The sequence below is a fragment of the Acromyrmex echinatior genome, chromosome 3 (genome assembly GCF_024713525.1).
Source record: "Acromyrmex echinatior isolate Ae372 chromosome 3, ASM2471352v2, whole genome shotgun sequence".
NCBI lineage: Eukaryota > Metazoa > Arthropoda > Insecta > Hymenoptera > Formicidae > Acromyrmex > Acromyrmex echinatior.
The window spans coordinates 20,069,798-20,088,240 of NC_141854.1; the positions used below are offsets into that span (position 1 = coordinate 20,069,798).

The following is an 18,443-nucleotide window of genomic DNA, read 5'->3' on the forward strand; positions in this document are numbered from 1 at the left end:
AATATCTAGTTCAATTCACTTTTTTGTCAAATATCTAATTCAATTTATTTTTGTTATTCGCAGTTTAGCAGTGATATTTAGAGAAGACGATTGGCCAATCTTTCTGTAACGAATGTAAATTGTACGGAATTTTTTTCTCGCATGATTTACATCGTACTTCAATACTTCCGCAAGTCTACTATGCTACACTATTTACAGTTGATAAGCAATACATCCGATTGTTCTTGCAAACGTTTTTTTTCAAACAAGTATATTTCGGTGTGTATATTCGTTTAATTATATATAATAGATGTGTGTATGAACGATGAGGTGTACACGTCGATAAATATGGAGCGTATACTTTTATGGTTAAAAATATAAATAAACGTAAAAAAATCGTCTTTTTAATATAATTTGACACACTATTCGATAAAGCAATTTTATTTTAAATTCTGCAATAAATTCATCGTCTAACAATAATATCTATTGTGCGTAACAAAAATCTCTCGCACAAGATTCAGATTAATAATTTAATAAAATGAGAAATGTACGTTTACAAGAACATTCACATATTCTACGCCGATAAATACATACATTTTAATGAAATGTACGTAACAAGTGGCAGTGCATGTAACGCAAAACAATCGATCACAATCATTTTGCCGTAAAAGCAAATCGAGAGAATTGATTATAAAATGTCGAGGAAGTGATCGCCATCTTACGCTTGATTTCAACTGAAAAGTTGTATACGATTGCGTAATATATTCGTAGTAAGCGGATTATTTACCGTTAAGTATTGAGTCCCTCCCATTCGATGAGGTATTGTGTCTGACCGTTTGGCCCTATCCTCTTCGCTTTGATGATAAACTTTTCACCAGCAGCTATTCTATTAGCTGCACCGAAGTAAATATTCACCGATGATTTCAGATCGTCCAGAGATATGTCAGGTGCACTTTGCTTCACAGGCGAACACTTTGGAGATGAAGATATACTGCTCTTTCTTTGTGGTTGTGGATCGGGGGGAGGTAATTTATCATTACTTTGCCGTTGTCTCAATCTTCTACCATTTAAAGCATAATCCACACAATTCCCAATTTGACTATTTGCACTGCTCGAGGCACCATTAAATGAACTTCTTAAATTCCTGGCAAATTCACTTTTAATTTCATTATTACGAGCCGGTGTAATAGTTGCCGTTTTACTAGCGGTATGCTGAAATTGTTGCTGGACTTGCTGTTGGACAGGTGGTCGTCCTCGTCGATGTTGTCTTCTACGTTTTACTTGCCCGTTTCTATCAATGATAATGTCTTTTTCCGATAACTGCCTCTTGGCTGGACGTACCACTGGCGGTTGCGAGATCACAGGTGTCAGTGGCAGAGGCAAGGTGATGGGACACTGATTATAAGGTAACGGTGTACTCGAGTTTGCTTGATTAATGCTACAAGGCGTGCCCACTAAATCACTGAATGGATTATTCTTTCCTTCAAAATCTTTGGGTAGTGGAATAAAAGAATCAAGAGTTCCTCTTGAACTGGTCTCATCTCCACTTGTGTCTGCAGGCGTCGAAGGTGGCAGAGGATGCATTAGATCCACGGAACTAGGCACGGATAGTTCGGATATACCTGATGTTGTAGCTGGTGGTGTTGGCGGTCCAGAAACAGAAGTTGGAGGTGTTGGCGGTAAATCGGATGCTTCTGAGCTCTGTGGTTTGCTCTGTATTAACAGAAATGAGAATAACATTATTTATCATTCTTGTATACAAGGAGGCATTTCGCTTAGTAAAAAATATGATGCAATAGTCAATCTTTTTTATTTTTCCTGAAGACAGATAATAAATATAATACAGATTTAAGGGGGGCTACTTTGGAATCAGCGCGGTAAGAGGTGCGCAATCTACACATAATCATTAATAGTATAATGTGTATTAAAAGATGTTGAACGTTTCGATTCAATAAAAATTTGACGCTGAAAGTCGATAAAGATCTGACGCCCAAAGAACAAAAAAGAAACGTCGTTTATAAAATAAACTGTAAGGATTGTGATGTATCCTACGTGTTTTATATTATACAAATCTTTTTCATTTACTCAATATTGTAATATACTTAACTGCAGCGTTATATAGGATTGAGGTAAGCATTTTCTTTGTACAATTTCAATGTTAACTTTACGTAATTTTAATTCTTAATAACTTTATTAAAACGCAATCACTTGTTAACCAAGAAGACAGGCAACTTCTTTGCAATGTTTATGCTTTTCTCACTTTCCGACTGGATAGAAGATATTCTTTGTTAATATACTAATTATGTATTTGTTGAAGATGGTTAAAACCGATAGCCGAAACATTCAAACTAACATCTTTTAATACACATTATACTATTAATGATTATATAAGTGTAGATTGCACTTCTTATCGCGCTGACTCCAAAGTAGCCCCCTTAAATCTGTATTATATTTTTACAATTATTAGGAGTCCTATCTTATATATATTCTTTATTCTAAATTGACAGATAATAAAGTTAAATGACTATTTATCACGCTTTTATATACATGAATATGCAATTTTACCTTCCTTTCCTTTACTTTGGCAATGGCATTCTTCAATAATATTCTTGCTTTTCTGTATCTTGCTTCTCTGTCTTCCAATGATGTTTCCTTACTACTACCTTCACTTACTTTTTCTCTTTTCTTCTTACGTAACATTCTTCGTGAACTGCTTAATGCTAATAGACGACGAAGTCTTTTTTGAACACTCAATTTAGGAAATGGGAATGACTTTTTTACAAAACCGCCGCCTATGTTGCAATATCTATAAAAATAATTTAAAATTGTCTAATAGAAGATTTTAAGATGTATTAAAATAATGTTTTATTTCATGTTTTTATTTTGAATACATGTATATGTTGTATGAATTATAAGTGTAATACGAGTAGAGATATCAAAAAAAAAAAACGTTGAAATTATAATGTGAAATCGAATAAAGACATTTTATTTACACTGAAATATTTAAACTTCTATGCGCTTAGACTATAATTGCTATAAAAATAAAGTTTCGTATTCTGTCATCGATCTAGCATCTAGATTTTTTACTGTCTCTCGCTTTTCATATGTTTTACACGCATTCACTCCACTCGTATAAATTTCTACAATACAATATATATGCAGGGGATCGTATCAATCGTTACGATTTTGAGATATTTTCGGTAAAATATTGACAAAATATTTCGAGTAAAAAGTTTATTTTTTTTTAATGAAGAATTAACTGCATAAAAAAATTTTTAAAATTGTTCATATAAAAAAATATTAAAATATATTTCTTTAAATGGAGAATTATATATTTGTTTTTTTATATTATTATAGTACACAAAAGATAATACATTACTATGTATCTTCTTAATCATTAGATCTTTCATGATAATTTAATTATAATATTTAAAACATAATTCATGATGTGTTGTTGCTCTATCGTTGATACATAAAGTAATGAGACCCAACATAAACAAATATGACCATATTAACAAAAATAGATAGAAATAATATTATTCATATATTGAGTCTTTCATCTAGAAATTCTTTATGTGTAAAGAATGCACAATATTGTAAAAAATTTTTTCACGGAAGGAACTCTATCCGTATTGTATTGCTTATTATAAATAGCGACAGTTTCACGTGCATTTCTTTTATATTCATCAAGTATTAATAATATCATATCCATTTTTTCGATATGAAAGTAGCGATTCATCCTCGAATATGTAACATACAGCATTAAACATGATAAACAGGTTCCGTAATTATATCTCATCATATTTCACCAACAGAATCTTGTATGTTTCTCTTTGATTTTGTATGTTCTTAACATGGTTCGTTATGTTTGGGTCTCACTTTTTAGTATCGACGACAGAATCATGAGAGTTATATTTCAAATATTAACTAAAATTATCTTCAAATAATTATATTTCAAATATTAATTCGCTAAAATTACCTTCAAATCAAATAATCAAAACATGATGTTAAATCATTGAATTTATTTGTGTGTATTATAATATAAAAAGAAAAATATATAGTTTCATTAAAAAAAACCTAAGTTGACTTTTAACTTTTTGTTAAAAAATAAATAATTTTCAAATTTTTCTTACGCAATTAATTCTTCATTAAAAACTTGTTTGAAATATTTTGTCGTCAATATATCGAAAATATCTAAAAAAATTGAACGATACGAGAACCCTGTGTGTGTGTGTGTGTATATATATATATATATATATATATATATATATATATAGGCTAATAATAGCTAACAATAGAAATAGATAAACTTATATTGATTTAAAAAAAAGAACAGTTTAATAAAATAAAAGTAAATAAATATATGTGTAAAAATAATATACCTGTTTCTTAACGATTCTATTGATTGACTGGATTCTGTTAATGGAGGTGGACTTGGACATGAACTTTGCTCTGCTTCCGAATTTTGATAAATTGTACCTCGCATTGCTATAAGTGTAGGACTTACAGGTATTTCTACATCCTCTGCCACCCTTTGCTTTAATGCAATCAATTGTTTTGTAATTTCTGGCAAAATCACCGGACTGAAATAATAAGTTTTACGCATTACATAAACGTTAATGTATTTATGCTAAAAATAAATAATTGATTTTATATTTTATATAATTTATGATATTATGTATATTATACTAACTCTGTTGACGGAGGAAGGTATTGCAGTCTTTTATTACCAGCCCAACATCTACGTAATACAGAATCATCTATTTCGCCAGATATTGGTAAACTGATAAATGGAGAAGGTGGTGGCAGTCTAACACGGAGGCCCCATATTGTAGTACGCTTTTTTATTTCTTTACCACATTTAAACCTGTTTCTATTGGTTGTCAATGCTGTTAATATTGATTGCCTACGTACATCGAGACTGACATTTTTAATCTAAAAATATACACACAATATCATCATAAACATTATCAAATATTATAATTAAATTTAAATTAGAATAATTTTATAGATGATTTCAATGTTGAAGACTCCTACCCGTGTTGGAAGTTGTAAGGCCGACCAGTTGTCATTTGCGTAAGGTATAATAATAGTGTCCAAGTCGTAATACTTTTTAGCGTTATAAACAGTCAGATTGTACAACATCAGGTGCACCAAATCTACCCATTTCATTTCTAAACGCCGAATAAATTCTTTGCCATGATTGCACATTGAACAAACAAATACATAAAATCTGTAAAAATTATTAATAATTTAATTATATAAAATTATATGAAGAAAATTTGTATGGGAAAACATGTGAGAGCAGTTGATTCGTCAATGAATCCTGAGTTCCCTCATATGTTATATATGTCTCAATTTTAAAAAGTTAATTAGAAAATTAAAATGAAGAAGTGTAAGATGAGTAGTGAGATGATAGTGATTGAGATGACCCGTGCGTTTTAAAAACTCATACTTCATAATAATAATAATAATAATAATAATAATCTATATATAATATTAATTTAAATTGAATCATTTTTATATTTGCTTACCTATCACCACTGTACAAAGGATGAGTTAAGCACCTGATGCACTTTTCATGAAACCATTGTCTACAACGACCACATTGTAACATCTGTGCATACCATTCACCATTAAGTCCACAGTAACAATAAATTTGTTCGGCGTTCACTCTGTGATGATTATCCCAATTTAGCATATCAGGCTGAAATTATATGTTATAATGATATCTTGTAAAATTTTTATTGTCACAGATTTTTAAAGCATATTCTGTTTTATATATATAAAATAATATAATTATATAAACTTTATTTGAGTAATAATATACATTTTATACTTACATCATATGGCAATTTTGTCATGTCATCTGGTGGTGGTTGAGGTTGGTCCCTACCGCTGCAAACTTTTCTAATGCTTGCTTTAACCATAGAATTTTTTGGCTCGCAAGATTCACGCGTACGCGGCTGACTGTCTATGCATCTTCTGCATATCCAGTGAATATCTCTACCTGACTCTGGTTTTGATATTTCAGGCTGCAAATGCATAATAATTATATTTTATATCTCTATCAGCTAATATAATTGAACTTATTTTTATAATTTCAGATATCAAGTAAGATTCCTAATATGTACCTGATGACACAATTGGTGATAGCCACGGCCACATTTGTCGCAAACGATAATGTCATTGTCAGTCTTAGGCTGAGATTGTTTACAAAGAACACACATAACATCCGAGTCTGGCATTGCCAATTTTGTCAGCTCTCTAAATAACGACCAGGAAGATGTAAGGTCCAAAAATTTGACAAGACATCTTTCCCTAACCATGTCCACCTACGTAGAAGTAAAGTTCAGTGTTGGTGAGTTGCAACACTATTAAATTCCACTAAAGAAAAATATAAGTTTGTTCATACCTCGACAACTGTACCAAGGTAATATTTGCCATCTCTGTGTTGAAGAACGTCATCTCCATGACAGAAGCCAACCCGTTGTTCCTTTGTGGTACTATCTGGCGCTACCAGACTTTCTTCAGTTTCTGACATTTTCTATCCTGTTTCTAAATCATAAATAGTATAACTGTAATAATAAGTATGATCAAGAATAACATTTACTAGAAACACTCAGTTCAAATGACTACATATGTGACTACATATATAAATTCGCGTGAAAATTATTTAAGTATCTAAGATTCAGCTTCAATCATTAAACTTGAGAGTCTTATTTATTGTGTATTTATTAGAGGTTTGAGTCAAGCTAACACCAATAAAGAGACAGTATCTTTTATAAATAAGTCTCTGTAAAAAATCTTTAACTTCTATATATATAAATGGATTGTTGATAATCATAAGAGAATGCAATTTAAATTTATTACTTCATATCTTTCACTTTCTAAATCTATTTCATCAAGTTAATTATATCAATGCAATAGTATGAGAAATTTGTTATGATTTTTTTTTATATGCTGCGAGACCATACAAAAAGGGAGACCAAAACAAATATATCTTTCATTATTACACGCTTCTAACCTCTCTAATTTTTTGGAGTAAACTCTAAGGAGAAAATTGAGCCACTCTTTTTCAAAACTCTTTAAGAGATTTTACTCATCAGAGTGAAATTTGACTCTACAAAATGAGATTTTATTTTTCAGAGTGAAATTTACACTAAAAGCTTTAGATCGTGTACATCTGACTAAAATCCTAAATATACGATTATTATAAAACTATTTGCAGATTTATCATAAATACTTGCGCAAATAAATCTGTGATATATAAAGTTCTTAAATATAATTAACAAAACGATACGCGATTCGACTCGGAACATCACCGACGACGCTTCGAAGAAGCTTTCGAGCTAACCAACGAGCCGTGAGCGTCCCCGTTCAAAGGTGCGAGGAAAATCCAGATAAATTATTATTCGCCATGCCGTCCATCGCCACCTGCCACAACGAGTAACGTTACACAATTCGACGTACGGGAACGCGGTCGCGCGACCATATGATCGGCATCTCATTAAAAAAACAGTCCGGCGCACTCACTCTCGCTTGCCGAAGGAGAGAGCGCCGTGACGCTTCTCGGAGCCCGTTCGCGCGATGCAACGTTCACGGATGCATTCAGCGAAAACCGTGTTCGACGGGGCTGTATTCTTCGCTCTTACGGGAATCTCCACGTTTCTTTACGCGAGCGATTCCCTGCGTCGGTTCGATCAATCCAACGGGGACGGCGCGAAGGATGGATAGAAACAGGGAGAAAGGAGAGAGAGAGAGAGAGAGAGAAGGAGGAATGGAAGAACCATCAACCCTCGGAGGGCCCATCGGCCCTTGGCGACGGGACTGACGGGAAACGGGAAACGGGAAACGGGACCAGACAGGGGACGATGGTTGGTGATGCTTGTGGACGGGCGGCTCGTCGCGCGCGTCCTGGACGCCGCGGCGTCGTAAATAAACCCGCGTCCGACCCGGCACCGCGCGGCTCCAAGCTCGGATCGTGTCGGCTCGGATCGGGTCGAGTAGCTGACTAGCTGCACGGATGGGATGGGATCCAGTCCGGTTTGATCGCGGTACCTGACATCGTACCTCAGCGTCTCGGCCGTGGAATCACGCGCTGCTACATGCGGTCTTCATCCTTCGACTCCGGTTAGACATTCGACGATACACAAGCATGGGGGGGCCCCGCCACGGTCGGCTCGTTCCACGCTCGCTCGGGATCGCTCGCTCGCTCGCTCGCTCGGCGCAGACACTCGCGGCTCGCGGCGACACGACGGGCGACGGCGGCAAAAGCCTGGCTCCGCTGCCTTCGTATCGCACTGCCGCGCCGATCACGACGACGCCCCGGGCACCCACGTAGGCCGGGCTGCACGATCACGACACGCCCTCAGTTATCGGCATTACCGCGGTGAGCTCGGCGCACGTTCATTGTGTCCCATGGAAATTCGAACGAGCACCGTCCGCCATGTTCGGGGAAACACTTGCTGGGCTACTACGCGAATCAGACGCGCCACCGTGAGACGACACTGCGAAACGCGTAGGGACGTAGCGATGTTGCGGCGATACCCTTCGGAAAACACCTGGCGATGAAACGGCTGAAACGACTAAACGATATTGTTTATCTTGTCAAACTATCACATTTTGATGTTTATTGAAAATCTTTTTTTCAGAATTTTTATGTAAATTTTAGATTCTTTTTTCAGAATTTCTGAATTTAATTTTTATCATTTTTTAGAAAATTGAGACATTTTTCAGAAATGCCGAAAAAGTTTACATCTTTTTTAGAATTTCTAAAATTTTTTATTCTATAATTTCTGACGAAATTTTAAAAAATTTAAGATATTTTTTTAGAAATTATAGAATTAGAAGAATATTTCTTAGAATATTTCACATATGAAAAATTCTAAAAAAAGATATAGACTTCTTTAATATTTCTAAAAAAATATTTTCAATTCGTGTAAAAATTCTAAAAAAAAATTTCACCAGGTAAAATTTATTTCCTCATCCTTTGTGAGTGGTGTGTGTTAATACTATCGTTTTTAAAATTCTAATTCTATTTATTTATAATAATTATCAAAATTTTTAGAGTTTTATTGCACAATTAGAATATATATACTATATAATAATATATTGTAAAAACTTATTTGCTGCTTCAAGACATCAACGTATGCACCAGATCTCAGAATATTCATAGTCCATTCTTATTTTAAGACTGTTTTAAAAGAATATAAATCTCTTAATATAGCTCTCTGATTGATTCATAAGATACATGTACTCGAACAGAGTCTTAATTTAAGAATCAACTATAAATATCGGCCTCAATCTCTTATATTTTTAAATATTGATATGTTAAAACTGCCATATCGATCGATATATATTGAAGGTTTTTTTACAATATAAGTTATTAGAAATAAATCAGAAGTGCTAGAAATTGACAAATCAGTCGATTATTCTTTTCATATTTGACTGTGATTAGTTCATGAATCATGAATTATTCTTTTCATATTTGACTGTGATTAGTTAATTTCTAGCTTTTGATTTCTGATTTATTACTTATTGTATAGAAAGCCTTTTACATTTAAAGACTACAAAAGTCTGCTCCGGCTTGTGTCTTACATATTTTTAAAAAATATGTTTGAAATTATAATTATTTGAGACGACACACAATCAAGATGAGAGTTTTTTTGACTTCAAAAATTTATTTATGTAATACATGCTTGTTAACAGTAATACATATTTTTTTAAGAGAATAATATTAATCATTCCTCTTTAATTAAATTAATTTTCTAAGCGGTATATGACTATTATAATGATGTAAATTTATTGCAATAACAATTATTGCTTTAAAGTACTTTTTTATGCTGATACTCGACGCTCATTTTTAGCGTCAAAACAGATCACGATAAAAATTGATGAATATCAAGCGTCAATTTTTATCACATGACCTATTTTGTCGTTAAAAATGAGTGTCGAGCATCAACGTGAAAAAGCACCTTCATGTTAGAAACGACATTTAACTGGAACATGGCCCTCGATTCAAAATGGCCGGCGGTGGTCATCATTTAGATCTCCTTTGGTACGTACAGACATAACATAAACAATCGATATTTCAGTCATTCAAGCATTCGGAATAGTGTGACAAATACGAGCGATCGGAATTATTATTTAAGAAATGATTATTCTCACCGCGATTGAGTCGTCCACGCGTTGCGCGAACATCTCAAACGTTCAAGCAGTACATACATCTTTCATAACAATGCACTGCTCTTATCCATATCACAGAGTTGCAAAATTGCTCGCTGCAGTTTTCTTCAGTAGCCTTTCGTTCACTTGCCGATAGCCGATTTAGCAGCGACAGACGTCGATTATGTCGGCTAGGAAAGCTTTAAATCACATCTATGTATTTCATTTACATACATTTTTCATCTAACAGCTAAATTCGTCGGAAAGAGATAATAGCAGTGTTTACTAGAAATTTAAATTAAATATAAAATTTAAATAAATTTTCTGCTGACAGAATATCAATAGAAATATAAATTTGCCAATAAAATGTGATGGCAGATTGATTGTGAAAATTGAATACAATTTAACTGTCGTTCCATTGAAAAATAAATGATTACGAAATAATAGATTACACTCAGTTTCTACTGACAATCAGAGCTGTCAACTATATCAAAAACTGTCAAATATATTGATAGTTGCTGATAAAATATTTAGGTGGAATTATTTCAACTTTTGATAAATCTAATCAAATCTTTATTTGCTTTCATTTTCTCTCTCTCTTTCATTCTCTTTTTTATCCATTAAATTTATCACATGATTTATTCGAAGTTGGACCAGGCCTTTAATACAGACACATTTGATGCCAATACATTGCAATGTTCTACTAATCTGCATGCTCGTTAGATTACGTCGATAGATTTTACTGACGTTTATGCTTAATGTCAATGCAATTGATTTCAATTCGCTATTCTAGTTGAATCTTCTGGCGAACCGTCAAATTTAACAGTCTTGATGGTAGTAATACGATCACGAACATGAACATCAACTAAAAAACAAAATTAGCAGTCTGAGTTCCGGTTCCACTAATGTAAGATTAATTTAATCTTGATTCAATTTATTCCTTATCTTTTTCTATTTCTAAGAAAAACAGAAAAAGAGTAAGTCAAACCCAGATGAAAATAATTTTACATTGTTCGTGATTGTGTTACCTGCCATTACTGTTAAAGAAATCTCGATATTGTAAGATTTCCTTCATGAAAATTTATATCATAAAATAAAATTCTTCAAGTTATGAGTAATATTATACTTCTTTTGTCTTCTGATTACATCTTATCTTATTGTTACTTGCGAATTGATTAACGATTGAATATCAAACGTATTTTAAAATTGGCTATTGAATCTCTTTAGAAAAAGAGCAGCATCTCTTTAATAAAACAAAAATTATTTTATATACATGATACTCACGTGTTAACGAACGTTGCAATCTACGAAATCGCAATATATAAAATTTTATTTTGCACTTTCTTTGACGCATTCAGTTTTCACAATTCTTCCACTTTAATTGCGTAAAATAGAAGCTATTATATTTTGTTTACATTTTTGACACATAAAGATGCTGATTCATCAATAATAATAAAAAATGCTTCGAAACTGGAAATGGCAAAATTGTATAATTCTTTCAGTTTCTCAACAAGCTTCCAGAATATTACGCTAACGTTTTAAAAATAAAGATTCATCTTTGTTTTGAGGGGGAGGGGATTTTCCTAATAAAAAATAAGGAGCTCTAATATTCATTAATGAAATTATTGACACATCTACAAAGACTTCCGATTTTAAACAAATCGATTACATTAATTGTAATAAAAAAATGGTATAAAAATAAATACACAATTTATTTCCTTTGTAACGCTACAAAGAAACAAGATTACATACACAATTATATATACCTATAATTTCTTCAAAGAAGCGTACGGAGAGACCATAAATATATGCAAAAATTTGAAGAACGTTCGAAACGTGTGTTCCTAAGTACAATAAATATGTATTTGTGGTAATTGATTTAAATAAAATTAAAAACATGATGAGACTTGATTTATGAAATTTTGTTTGAATAAATAAATATATAGTTAAAGTATGGAAAATTGAAAGTTTAAAAAGAAATTGGATTTTAAGCAGAAGATATTAATTCTCAATCAAATGGTTACTGCGCGAATTTTGAAAAGCAAAATTTCATAAAAGCCTCGATAAATGTACGTAAAAAGGCTCATCGTGAATCTTTGATCGGACGACGCAGTAAATAAGTGTATTAAAGTTTTAATAAAATTTTGTCCGCATTACATATATCGTCTTAATGAGAATTCTTTATGATATCATTTTCTACTATTGCAGCAAAGACACCATAGGGCTATTGCTCTTGACGTACACATAAATTATGGACGAAGCCTGTAATTGATGGCGAATTCGGTCACTTGCATTACACAAGATTAGTGCATACTAAAAGCTGCTATATCTACATGCGGCGAAATTAAATATTAAAAGCATATGAATATTTTAAACGATTAAATGGCTTATAATAACATTATCACATTAAATGGTCAATAATGACATTGTCATATTATTTAATAGAGCATATATGTATTATTTCATTGTTAAAGTTGATTATATCATACCACTGCATTTAGATACCTTATACAAAGCAGCATTTAATATGCACTGATTAGAGTAGTGTAAGTGACCGAATTCACTATAAAATAAAATTTACATTCTATATAAAATGCATAACACATTCTTTTACTAATAAAAGTAAAAGTTTATAAACAAAAATAATATTAAATTATGACATCAAATATATAAATAATAAATTATCTCTTCGTGTGTTCTTAATTCAACATCTTGCTTTCATTATTTGTTTTAATGTTTCACGCAGAGAAATGTATAATACAACATAAATACAATATATACATTAACATGAATGTATAATATATATTTTTTTAATTTTAAATACAATTAAATGTATAATACACTAAAAATTTAAAATAATTCGCGCGTTAAAAGAGAAGAAATTTTAAATAATTCTGAAAGTTGATAGTTAAATATGATATATTCAAAATTAATTTTTATATATAAAAAGGCTATGACGGTGCTATTAGCAAAACATGTATCGTATTGTGAAATTTCAACGAAGGAATGTGTAATGCAATATTGCGCGTTAAGCATTATGAATAATACATATTCGATATAAGTAAATATGGAAATGTTGATTTTATCGCAGAATTTCCTCGATAAATGTATCAGTCCTGCGTAATCTGTAATTTAGAGAATTCTTACGATATCGTCAGAAGCTCGGCTGAAGGTTAATACGCAGTTGACCATAAGAAAGTTCAACGATCTTATTATTTTCACAACCGTGTGAAAGCGACACGGTATGTTTATATCCGTATATAAAAGTTATACAATTATTAATAGTCAACATTCATCATACAATTCAATGCATCACAGAAAAGTCTATATCGAGAAACATATTTCTTCAAATATTTTGTTATATGCATAACAACTGTGTTATTGATATAATTTATGAAAACACGGGCGTGTATTCAAATCATATAGAAATAATACATAAAAAAAAAATCAAAAATAATGTGCTATGTTTGTTGTTTTAACGGCGTAGCATCGCTTTAATCTAATTTTATTTCCATTATTGTTTTGATTTTCATTGAATTTATTATTAATTTTCGGCAGAAATGGTCAGATTCGAATGCACACTTTTTCCGTCCGTATTTGTCTCGATTTAATTTTATAGTTTAAATGCTACATGGATCCAACCTAGTTTGAAAAATTCTGCAAAATTGAAAATACATTTTAATCTATCTATGCATTATAAAAATTGCAACGTTTTCAAGAATTGACCATTTAAATATATTCAACAAACACAGGTTGCTATTTAATTGCTACTTCTGCAAATAATTTTCATATCATTGATTTAAGATTATTAATAAAAAAAATTAGTTTAATTTTATAAAAGAAAAAATCTTTTATTTAACATAAAAAATATTTTGCATGTACACAATTCTTTAATTAAATGCCATAAAATAATGTATATCATTCCGGAATCATTATCTCTGATAAATAAGCATTTACATAAGGTACAATAAATAAGGAATGAAATATTTCTTTTAGGCATTCTGTGCAAGAATATTATTTGAAAGCGTACATATTCATATACATATATTCGTGCATATATATTCAGACTGACCAAATAAAGAAATAACATTTCAAAAAAATAACAAAGAGATAATTATTTACAATGACTGTCCCTTTGAATACCAATGATCGAAAATCAATTATTTAATTTGATCATTAATGTTTATCGACAAAGAGATCGATGTGTATTTCTGAATTATTTATAAATCGCATAGATATAAACATTATAAACAGTCTAGAAACAGATATTATGTTTTATCTCACAAAAAAAAGTTTGATTTATACGTATCAGAAAGAAAATATTTCCAAATTGTGACATTTTGTAAATCTGATCTAAAATATTCTCAATCACTTTAAATATCTCTACGTCGGCTGTTTATTCTTAAATCGATGACACAAAAGTGCCATACAATTAAATCTTTTTCTCTTCGATGCTATCCATTCGACAGTTTGGTAACTTCAACTACCTACCGAACAATTTCATGTATATAATACAAACAATACATTCTTTTCCAATATAAAACTATCCTTTAGAACATTTTCTTCTTGACCGCTGTGTAGCGTTCCATGTACATGTCGTAACCGTCCAGTTCTGCAAACTGCTTCATCTCAAAGAGATTTCCTTCAAGCGCCAACACCGAGACCTTAGAGTTCTTGAGGAGTCTGATGGGCACCGAGCTCAGCTGTAGGCAGTTCTCCTCCAATCTCAACGTTTTCAATCGCGGACAATCCGCTAGCTTCTCGGAGATGGTGGCGATTTGATTCTGATTAAGATTAAGCTCGATTACATGGAGGTCGGCGGCGGCGTCTGGCACTATCGTAAGCCAATTCTTGGACAGATCCAGGACATCCAGGTGCCTGAGGCCGCAGAACATCAGCGGAAAGTCGGAGATCTGATTGTCGGACAAATTGACCTGCTTCAAGTGGTTCAGATTCCCCAGCGATGATGGGATCGATCTGATCTGATTCGCGGCGCAGTTTAGACCTTCGAGTTTCTCAAGTGCGCCCAACGTGCCGGGCAGAGCGGTCAATCGGTTATGGCTGAAGTTCAGCTGCTTCAGCAGCGTGAAGTCGCCGATCTCGTTTGGCAGTGTCGTAAAACTGTTCTCGGACAGGTCCAGGGTGCGCAGCGTCGGCGCCAGGTCATGGAGTTTCCGCGAGAACTTGTCCAGCTTGCACTGCGACAATTTCAGGGTGGCGGTCTTCTCCGCGGTCTCGTAGTGCCTCTTCAAGGCGGAGTTGCCCATATTGCCTCAATGTCTCGATATCCTTGTGAATATCAATCGCGCGGGCCGTTTCCCTGTCAACGTAGTCAAGGAATTAATTGATCGTATCGATCTATCGTAACAGATATTAAGCGTCACTTTCGAAGCAGAATTTTATCGCAAGATCGCAGTGTACTTTTCGTCGCCCGGATGACCTTTTTATTTGAAATTTGAAATTTGAGTAATTATGTTTGGATTGTTTCGCAAAGTGCATATGATCAAGTTCTTATTTCGTTTTTTTTTTATGCAGTTCGTGTTGCTTGCGCTTTTTATGTTCAGAATCTTCGCTTTTTCTTTTTTCCTTGAATATATATTAATTTCTTTTTGCAAATATTTTTGGGGATTTCAAGCGACACGAACAAATGTATTACGATTCTCGAAGATATTTGTATACAATCGTTCGCGTGGAAAACGGATTGCAACGCGCCGTGTTCGCACAATTCAAAATAATCCGCGAAGCGCGCGAATTTCTCCGGAGCGACGCGAAACCGGCGAAACTTTCGCCGGGACTGTAGAGCCGTCGACGCCGGGTAAACTTTCCACGCGGACTGTACTATCGCCTGCGGCGCGCGGCGACTTTTGCGCGGCGCTGTAGCGGTGCGCGCGGTCGGTGGCTGTGTTCACTCCGTTGACGAGATTTCCGTAGCGCGGAATCGCCGTGCCGGAGCGACGTGGTTAAGTTTCACCGCACAGAGTGCGGCGTGAGCGATACACACGTCGCGTCTCGTTAAAGCGCCTCGCTCGCGGAGACACGTGCGAATACACGCAGACGTACGTTCGCCGTCGACTCGTAGTTCGTACCCGGCGTCCGCGTTCGCGGAGTAAGCACGCAGGAGTGAAATGTCACGCGATTGACAGCGCGTCCGCCATAATCGGCCCTCCGGTTTCGCGTCTCCGCCGCCCGATGGCGGGTCGCGCGCTCGCGCGCGCGCGCCCGCCTGCCTGAAAAATGGCCGACAAACGAAGATGTAGCGATGCGCGTCGGGTTTACAACAGACTGAAAACGCCGCGGCAGCTTCCAGTGCGTAGTACACGATGCGGCGGTGCGCGGAAGTGGTGAGATAGTGAGATCGACGTCACCGGCGAGCGACATACCAGGGTAAACGATGGCCTCCACGCCGAAGACGGAGAAGCACACAGGTAAGATAACCACTACCCGTTTGACGACGACTGAGAGCGAGCAAGCGAGAGGGAACGAGCGCGCGCGCGAGAGAGAGAGAGAGAGAAAGAGAGAGAACGAAAAGAGCGAGCGAGTGAGAGAGACGGTGGGAGAGGGCGCGTACGCGATAAGCATGCGAGACCGCGCGACGTTTCCTACCTTCTTCCCTTACAAGGCTCCGGATTCTTTTTGAATAAAAAAAAAAGAAAGAAAGAAAGAAACGGATGTTTCGCGTCGCGTGATCGCAGTGATATCGCTTGACGTTGATCTTGATTCTCGCTTATCGGCGCCGCCGGTATCTCAAATTCGGCCGACTTACCGAAAGCGTATGATATAATCGGTGGCGTTAACCTGACGACGCTACCGGATGCGAAACGTCAAAAGCATATGTGTGCCGCATGCATGTATGATTTTTTTCCTGTTTCTGTGAGGAACGATATGATGATCCAGAATATATCCGTCGATATTCCTACAGTTACTTACGTTTTATTCGGGAAATCCGACATATTTACGATAATGACAGACCTGTCGAAGAAAAAAAAAAGAGGGAAACATGATCGGTTTGCTTATTCACGAAGAATTTTCTCTCTCCTCGCGATCGTTTCCGCTCGCATGCTCGCATTGAAAACAGGAATCTTGATTTGTTATGTCCTGGTTCTAATATGCGTCTAGTGATTTCGTGTTCCTTCCCAATTAATCATAGCTCCTGCCATAATCGAGCATACCGATGCTTGGGTCAACCCATTCTAGGCAGCAATTCATCTTTGTTATTTTCTACAATGGAAAGTGATATCATTCCTTCATTTCAAAAGTGACAACGCGAAAAATTAAGTTTCCTCCACACTGAAAAAAAATCTTAATTACAAAGAAAAAATTTCTTTAAATATAAGAAATTATACAATATCTTATTTTCAAGAAATTTTCATTAATCCAAAGAAATAATTTTTTTAAATACGAGCAAAGAAATATTTTTTTGAAATTAAGATATTTTTTTTAGTGCGAAAAAGAAAAATTTTTTCAACTTGACAGAAAATTAATGACTAATCAAATCGGTAAAACAAATATATTATTAATATGATTAAATGTCATTTGTTACATTTTTAATCTTTTAAAAACCTTGTTTTAATGACACTTTGATGATTGTTTATGAAATTAAATTTACTTTTGATAGGATGTTTACTTAATTTAATAACGATAATTACTTGAAAAATTATGTCTTTTTTAGTTGTGAAGGGAACGATATGTAGTTAGAAATAGATTAGACAAAGTTACATCGATAGCTTGAGTCAATTCATTCCAAGTAGACAACATTATTTTCTACGATAGAGAGAAGAAAAAAGACGATATTTAATTAGAAATAAAAAGATAAAATTATATCAATAGCTTGGATCAATTCATTTCAAGCAGAGAACATTGTTTTCTATGATAGAAAGAAAAAAAGACGATATTTAATTGGAAATAGATTAGACAAGTTATATCAATAGTTTGAGTCAATCCATTCCAAGTAGACAACATTGTTTTCTACAATAGAAAGAAAAAGAGACGATATCTAGTTAGAAATAAAGTAGACAAAATTATACCGCTTGGATTAATCTATTCGGAGCAGACAATTCAACTTTTTTTTTATGATAGGGGAAGAAAAAAAAACATGATATTTAGTTAGAAATAGATTAGAATCAGAATTAGAAATTATCCAATTATCTAATCAAATAAATTGCAATCGAGGGTTGTAAACGAGCAATTTTCTTTGAAAAGCGCAATTGAATTCATCAAGATTTGATTTTGAACGTGATATTTTAAACGATATTTACGCAAGTAAGTAGCTCTCACTTTTTGCAAGAATGCTCTGATGT

The 18,443-nt window shown here is 34.0% G+C and overlaps 3 protein-coding genes across 5 annotated transcripts in view; 1 reads left to right on the forward strand and 2 right to left on the reverse strand.

Annotated features, from left to right (window-relative positions):
- Positions 1 to 43: 43 nt before the first annotated feature.
- Positions 44 to 8,466, reverse strand: Pcl (polycomb protein Pcl). Of its 3 annotated transcripts, none has more exons than XM_087404404.1 (10): positions 8,053 to 8,466; positions 6,395 to 6,537; positions 6,114 to 6,314; positions 5,823 to 6,014; positions 5,514 to 5,686; positions 5,017 to 5,212; positions 4,673 to 4,914; positions 4,362 to 4,562; positions 2,545 to 2,785; positions 44 to 1,692 (listed from the first exon to the last, which is right to left on the reverse strand). In XM_087404404.1, exons 2-10 carry the CDS (start codon positions 6,521 to 6,523, stop codon positions 769 to 771), a joined length of 2,499 nt encoding a protein of 832 aa, XP_087260530.1. In that variant the 5' UTR covers positions 6,524 to 6,537; positions 8,053 to 8,466; the 3' UTR covers positions 44 to 768. The 3 variants fall into 3 exon arrangements, with proteins under 3 accessions (XP_087260530.1, XP_087260531.1, XP_087260532.1); XM_087404405.1 differs by having other exon boundaries at positions 7,516 to 8,466; XM_087404406.1 differs by lacking the exon at positions 8,053 to 8,466 and adding an exon at positions 7,337 to 7,484.
- Positions 8,467 to 11,750: 3,284 nt separating this feature from the next.
- Positions 11,751 to 16,615, reverse strand: LOC105146241 (leucine-rich repeat-containing protein 57). Its single transcript, XM_087404412.1, has 2 exons — positions 16,527 to 16,615; positions 11,751 to 15,466 (listed from the first exon to the last, which is right to left on the reverse strand). The coding sequence occupies exon 2, from the start codon at positions 15,411 to 15,413 to the stop codon at positions 14,697 to 14,699; it is 717 nt and encodes a 238-aa protein (XP_087260538.1). The 5' UTR covers positions 15,414 to 15,466; positions 16,527 to 16,615; the 3' UTR covers positions 11,751 to 14,696.
- The window catches only part of C3G (C3G guanyl-nucleotide exchange factor), an 80,119-nt gene continuing 78,108 nt past the window's right edge, over positions 16,433 to 18,443 (forward strand). The window contains exon 1 of the mRNA XM_087404401.1: positions 16,433 to 16,571. Coding sequence (XP_087260527.1) covers positions 16,538 to 16,571 — 34 coding nt within the window. The 5' untranslated portion in view covers positions 16,433 to 16,537. The remainder of the gene's footprint in view (positions 16,572 to 18,443) is intronic.